Raw genomic sequence first — 7643 nt, forward strand, 5'->3', positions numbered from 1 at the left:
CAACTGTACTTGAATCATAAATAATTTATTGGCATTTCTGTTCAGAAGAATCCTCGCTTCCTCATTTCACTTAGTGCTGTGTCCAAAATTGTATTACACTTACTGAGCTTTACACTGACTTTTATAAATGTTTTACACTCATTTTTTGGCAAAAATTGCAGACAGCCCAGTGCAAGTTGTTACAATTGCTAGGTAGGTGTGCCGTTTCTTCTTTGTCGCCATTTTAACGATATCCAGAATTATTCTAATTGCAATTACGACAATCTGCTTACAAGGGACTGTATCTATTTGTGCCTCTGCGAAACAACAAGACTCAGATTTTCATTGGAATACGAAGAGTTGTGGAGAAACTTGAAAATCTCTCTCAGTAATTTAATATGGTTCTTGCCAATAGATGGGTCTGAGTGTAATTTTCTACCAAGTCAATACAATATTTACAATGTATTTCTTCTCATATGGATTTAGCCCAGCGATACATTTGTTGTTTGTTACACATAAAGACGTGTTCAATAAATAAAACTTACATAGAATATTGTTGTTTTATATATCAAAATTTATGACCAGTTTTCGTACGTCAAAAGATTCCTAGCGGAATCACATTCCTTGTTTAGTGAGCTAAATTTTGTTCTGGAATTACCAAATAACCCAATACTTGATATTGAGAATGGCATTTCGGATGAATAGATCAGTATACTCACTCAGACTGATATGATTAGAGTAGTATTACAGTAAGCAGTGCATATTTTTGTAGGAATATACAACACAATTTACTTTAATGTTCCTGCTTCGGATAAGTTGCATATATATATATTTTCCCAACAGTTAACAGTAGTGTATAATACTGGTATAGGCATACAATGTATCAAGAATACTGTAATATTACACTTATTTCATATTGCTATAATTTTATAGCAGGCTGATATATGTAAAGGACTAAGCTGGCTCCATATTGACGCCATTTCTGGACACGTCTGTTGAACCGGAAACAGGGACTCTGAGAACTACTGGAAAGAGTTGAAAATCGTCATTTTTCGTTCTGCTCGCTGGATTCAAGACGACAAAGGGAGTGTGCCGGTGTCTGATGTCAAAATCTGCAAAATGAAATTCAGTTAAGAAAAGAACATAAAATCGTTTGTGTTTTATTTCGTGCTCGTTTGTTAAGACACGGCACAGAGAAGTAAGCTACACAGAGTTACCTCGAGCTCCAGCAGATGGCAGGGGGGTCGAAAGCAGTGGCGCTGTTAGTTGTCCGATTGAGGGAACCACGCGGAGCATGCTTCCGACGCAATTTCACACATAGCAGTGAGCGCCTTGCCCGCTCCATCGTAATCTGAAACTGAGATCAGGGTTTCTGATTATAGCGGGTAACATTTAAATTGAAAATAAAACCCAGTTTGTGTAACTTGGATTTGATTTTTCTTCCATATTAGAATCGGATGGTGTTTTGTCGGTCCTAACCAGATCATAAACTGAGAGAATTTTTAAAGGATCGATTTTGTTTTCATAGTGTGATGTATTTGCGCTATGCAGGACACCCCCTACCCCGCCAGCGGCGACGTAACACCTTCGGAGTATTTGTGATACTGCCGATGGCAGTAATTGTGTAATTGTAAATTGTGTGACTGTAAGAGCGAATTGCAATAAAATTCGCTATATCCACTAAGGCGTGAAGTTATTTGTCGCGTGACATACACACAACACGTGACAATATTAAGAAATATAGTTACCCCTACATACTTTTAAAGAGTTATGAGTCGGTAATAGAAGCAACCTGTCCTTATCGAAGACGATTATCGTATACACGTTAAGGTCTGTGCATGATTATCTTCATATTTCGGGGATAAGTCTCCAGTTGCAGCAAATGCAGAGTCACGAAATCTTCACAAATAATATAATTCAGCTTGGAAACTGTTGAAGCTATCTTTTTAAACAGTACCACATTGAGCTGGCTTTGTTTTAATTTTGTATTCAGCGAAATCTATTTCTGAGAGCTGTTGAGGCGGTTCAGCGAAGTATCAGATGTGTTCAGGTAGCGTGTAGCTAAGCATAACCACACGTCCTCTTGTTAATAGCTTTACATAACAGAAAACTGAAGCCTTTTATCCGTTTCTATTAATATAAAATATTTATCACTGAAATAAGTACAGCCACTAATCAAAACACAGTGCTTTCCGTGCTAGTTCTTACAGCCCGGAGTTTCCCTCTGGTGTGGGAAGTTCGCATTCTTCTGGTCCAGTGCATAGGCCGATTTATGGGGCCTTTCCCTAGGCGATGCTACAACCGGAAGTAGCAGAAGAGGCGTGTGATATATTCATAAGTATTTAAAAAACTGAATTTAATCTGTCAAAGGTGTGTTTTATAATAAATAATCAATTATATTATGTCAGTAGAGCTTATTTAAAAGAAAATATGGACAAAAAAGGTATGTAACTAATTTATTTGTATAAACCTTTCAATTAATTTGCTATCAAGCTGAATGAGCAGTTAGAGATAAGCAATAGCAGATAATACATCTGGAAACCCTGTTCTCTAAAGGTAAATCTTTCCCAATTTTAGAGGCTTAAATGACATAAAACTTGCTTAATTGAAATGGGAGTTATAAGTCACCTGCAGCGTTGCCTCGCTTTCCAAAAATACTTCCGTTAAAAGGAGGTTTTCTATAGGTTGCGGTAGCCATTTCAGCCAGCAGGAGCACGGCCAGCAGAAGCAGACATGTTGCAACACTTTGCTTTTGCATTGTTGTGGATTTGGTTGAGCCCAAGGGTCTGCAAATAAACAAGCAGTGACATCTACAGCACCTGAAATGAAACTCAGCCGCCAGCCAAGTGTCGGATCCGAGAGGTGGACGCCCGAGGGTGTGATAAGATTTCCTGGACAACGTCTCACATTTCAGGGGATGCCGACAGACACGTACGGAACAAAAGCGGGGAATGACTATCAGTAGGGGAAAACGGAATAAAATCGGGAAAACCCTGCTACAGTGTCACTTCATCCATCACGAATTTCATATGATGTCAACAGGGAATGAACCCAAGGCTCCGATGTGAAAGTCAGAGTCACAGCTTTTTATTTGTGTTATGATTTAGTCATGTTTCTTATACCCCTGAAGCTATCCCTGTAACAGGTCGTGAAGGCCCATAGGGTTGTGAGGTGTTGAGGCTCCCACATTTTCTCTATATAATCGGCTCACAGATGGCGGTGAGGTTGTCAGCCTTACGCACCGGCCACCCTTTACCCTCCAGGAAGATTCTTGGTACTCATTTCTGATAGAGGCTGAGTCGACCCTAGGGCCATAGTGCGGCTAGAAGGATTAGGTAAATCGAAAATTGCACTTCATCGAGACTCGAACCCGAGACCTTCCAGTTTGTAGCATAGTAACTCAACCAACTAAACTACCGGAGCATTTAATAACAGTTTTCATTTCAAATATGTCCATTCCTAAATAAATACAAGTTCTGTTTAATGTTTGCCTTATGAATAGCAGCTATACTTTTTAAATAGTTGAAGATCAATTGTCACCCAAATCACCACTGGATGCAGAGATACTTGAGATACATTGCCTTTTCCATGACACACTAACCAAGACCTGTCTGTTCACAAAACTCATGTTCTCATTAATGGATAGATTGACTGGCTTCAAGACAGAATCAGACTAACAGTGAAAGTAAATACACGTATAGCAGGGGCTAACCGACCAACATAGCGCACTCGCGGGTGCAGATGTCTCTTCAGAAGCAGACAGACACTCCAGATGAGAACAAGAACCTAGGAAATCACCAGCATGTTGTAGCTGTTTAAAATCATAAGCGTATATTCGATCGTTTGTTGAAATTTTGATTTATTAATTGGGCTCGAAGTACGCGAGTCTGTCCCGGAACCTGGAATTCTTTTGTGGGGTTTGCAGTCACGGATCTGAGCACAAGGCAAGTTCCGTCACTGGAAGTTAGGTCCAGAGGGGCTCAGCCGGTGGGGTAGTTCCTGGGGCTGATGGCTTCCAGACGTGGAAATGCATTATTTAACATGACGTGACTTTCGTTGGTTCCAACAAGAATGCCTACATTCGATGTAAGGGCAAGGAACTCTGTTAGAATCCAGCCAATTGGCAATGAGGTACTCGTGTTAACGTCAGACGCCTCTTCTTGGAGGGCTGATGCGTCGCTTGTAGAAGTCACCTCCGGGGATATTTGTTTCGACTTCACAAGGCAACGGAGGGGTTTGGCGACACCGGAAAATTCATTCCAATAAATGAATACCCTTGTGTTGGTTAAACTGACGCGAGTTGGGAAGGGACCAACTTCATGTCTTTGGGCCTTACCGCTTCTGCGAATTAAGTTTTTCTGTGTTAAAATAGTACAGACCGGTGAATTGAAATAAATGCACTTTATCGTCAAACTAATCAGTGTGGCTTTTTGCATGGCGTATGGCCTGCGTATTTCCAATTAATGCGACCTTAGAGATAGAATCAGCATACCCTTTACAGCCCCAGTGGGCCTAGGCCTACCTCCATGAACTCCGTTCACTTCGGTTTTTCTAGATCTTACACATTCGGTAGGACTCCTTGGGCGAGTGATCAGCTCGTCGCAAGGCCTCTACCTGTAGACAAACACAGAAAAACGCACACAAACATCCATGCCCTGAGTGGGATTCGAACCCACGGTCCCGGCTTCCGAGCGAGCGAAGACAGTGCATGCCTCAGACCGCTGGGCTACCGTGACCGGCGAATCATACACTTACCTGCCGAGTTACCTAATGCAGGTAAAGGTAAAGCTCTACCTGTAACAGGCCGTGGAGACGCATATGGTTGTGAGACGTCGAGGCTCTCACATTATCTAGACAATCGGCTCACAGATGGCGGAAAAGTTTTCAGACTTAAGCTCCGGCCGCCCTTAACCCCCCTAGGAAGATTACTGATACTCATTTCTGTTAGAGGCTGAGTCGACCCCAGGGCCATAGTGCGGCTGGAATGATTAAGTAAATTGAAAAACAAATCCACTACATTGGGACTCGAACCCGCGACCCTCCGGCTCGAACATAGCGCCTCGACGAACTACGCTACCGTGTGTTCTCTTGGATTGACTGTAACAAATAATATTTTATTCGTGTGGAAATGAAGAGCAGATCAAATGCATCTAATGCTTGCTGGTATTCACGTCAGGACATCACAATATTGCCGCTCACAATGGCCTCAAGTCTAAGGCATGAAGAGTCTTCACCCTCTCGAACACTCAGATCGTGAGTTCGAATCCCACTCGAGGCATGGATGTCTGTGTGTAGGTAGCGGCGATCCCCCGTCCAAGGAATCCCACTGACTGTACATAAATTAAAGAAACTGAAAAAGCGACCAAGGCCCAACACAGGGCAGTAGAGTGACAGAGAACAGGGAGCTCAGAGCAGGCTCCGCTGTACGCGGTTCCGGTTCTATAAAAGCGCAGAATTCTGAAGCAGCTATTGGCTTATTAAGAACTTCTTACAATTATATATACAAAATGTATGTATTTTTCTCAACCGTTTATGAGCTGTGATGGTACACAATCAGAATCCCCCCCCCAAATGCTGTGGTGTGAAGTGCCTCCGTCCGTCTCTCCAATCTGAGTTATATGGCCCACAGAGTATTTATCACGGTCACAGCACAACGTGTATGTGAAAGCAAGAAGGGCATAAGGAACAAGAAACAAAAATAAGCCCTGCTTGTGTACATCTAACTGTAAGCGCAAAAAAACATAAGGGGAATATCCCACTTTCCCAGTCGCTGTAAGTGATAATGGCCACTTGTCTCTGCGATGAAAGTAAACAGGAAAGCGCAACATAATCGCCGATAGAAAACAGACGGGGTTCGCTGTGTCCGTTGCTAAGCAACCTCACATCTCTCCCCACGTGTCAGTTCTGCAGCATCTCGCGAAATACTTCGGCAATAATAACTGAGGCTAAGGGGGCACGTGCTAGCGCAGTTTGTTGAGGCACCATGCTGAAATCCGGAAGATCGCGGGTGCGATTCCCGATGAGGTCACTGGATTTTTCAATTGACCTAATCCTTCCAGCCGCACTTTGGCCCTGGGATCGACTCAGCCTCTAACAGAAATGAGTACCAGGTATATTCCTGGGGGGTAAAGGGCGGGCGGCGTGTAACGCTGACAACCTTACCGCCATCTGTGAGCCCATTTTCTAGAGAAAATGTGGGAGCCTCGATATCTCACAACCGTATGGGCCTCCAGGGCCTGTTGCTGGGATAGATTTAGCTAGCTTTTTAACTGAGACTAACAATCGATTGGAGGATAATCAACAACGAATTGGAAATGATGTGGAGGGAAGAGGTCGTGCCCTAATTTAAGGCACTATTCCGGAATTTACTTAAAGAGGCTGAAATGAAGCCACAAAATCCGCTCTCTGTCTAGCCGGTGTCTCGACTGGTATTCGAACCGGACATCTCCCGAATAGCAGTGATCATTTAGCCAACTTCATGGGTAAGACTTTCAAGACCTACCAAATTATGCCATAGGCTTTAACAGCGTTTATATAGAACTATTTGATTTTGAGAAAATCATTAGTGTACTAGGAATTACGTGGCCTGTAGTCCGCAAGCGAACTATACCGACTGAACGACCGCCGCTTGTCGGCGAAGTTAGTGCCAACTTTGGCGGATAGAGGGTATCACGTTGTCAGCGCAAAGGATTCACAAGACCGTTAATCTCGGTTATCTATACCGGAAGTGTAATAATTAAATATATGTCATTTAGGCTTTCTGAGACCTCTTGCCTTCGATCTGATAAGTAGAATTTCTGCTTAAAAGATGAGAGTGCTTCGCCACGTGAACTCAATGTACGGACGTCCTTTTATCGTCACCTGCAGCTCTACATTTGGCTGTTTCTTCTCTGAAGGTATCTTCTGACGGTACGTTTATGTGGTAACTCAAGACCTATAATTTCTGTTAAGATTGCAGTTTTGTGGGCTATGACATCGTAAAATTTTGTAGTCAGACACACACTTTCCTGAAGTAGGGGAGTTATCAGGAAAATCAAACAGTCTCCGAAACATGGGCGCCTAGCAACCAAATTGCATCTCAGAATATCATGGTCTTCACATTCACAGCCGTGAGAACCACAACTGTCATCTGTGTTGCAGAATAGCCACAAATATTTGGCGTTAAGGGAGAAACTGTCAAGAGATGGCAGCAGACGTTTCTGCCACTGAATTACTCAAGTAATATTTAACTCAAGACCACAAGGTCAGTGTTTCTAAGCGTTATATGTCATGCATAGCAAGCGAACAGTTAGAATTCATATTTATCACTGATAGACAGAGCGAAATAATGGAAGATGCAGAACTTTGCTGCAAACGGTATGATACTCACCGGATGTCAGCAATACGTGATGTTGCCCTTAGTCAAGACACAGGAGAACTGGTACTCTGCTCATTGCTGAAGCAACTGTTTATATACAGATTGAACTGCATAGCTCTCAGACAATAAGGGGATGGGTCAGGAGGGATGAAAATTTTGTTGTAGGACAAACTAAGCTTTCAGCATCCAACACTGGAGGGTGTGGGGGTGGAGGAGGAGGAAATGTTCGAACCCTGTAGGGAGAGGGGAAGAGAATGCTAATGAAAGTATCCAGCTCGTGGTATTTGGGGGGGGGCTCTTGTTGGCA

The 7643-nt window shown here is 42.9% G+C and overlaps 1 protein-coding gene across 1 annotated transcript; it reads right to left on the reverse strand.

Moving 5' to 3' along the window:
* Positions 1-9: 9 nt before the first annotated feature.
* Positions 10-7392, reverse strand: LOC111864738 (neuropeptide SIFamide). The gene is made up of 4 exons (XM_023852234.1): positions 7349-7392; positions 2608-2765; positions 1197-1336; positions 10-1091 (listed from the first exon to the last, which is right to left on the reverse strand). The coding sequence occupies exons 2-3, from the start codon at positions 2735-2737 to the stop codon at positions 1242-1244; spliced, it is 225 nt and encodes a 74-aa protein (XP_023708002.1). The 5' UTR covers positions 2738-2765; positions 7349-7392; the 3' UTR covers positions 10-1091; positions 1197-1241.
* Between the last annotated feature and the right edge of the window lie 251 nt (positions 7393-7643).

Source organism: Cryptotermes secundus, unplaced genomic scaffold (assembly GCF_002891405.2).
Source record: "Cryptotermes secundus unplaced genomic scaffold, Csec_1.0 scaffold522, whole genome shotgun sequence".
NCBI classification, from domain to species: Eukaryota; Metazoa; Arthropoda; class Insecta; order Blattodea; family Kalotermitidae; genus Cryptotermes; species Cryptotermes secundus.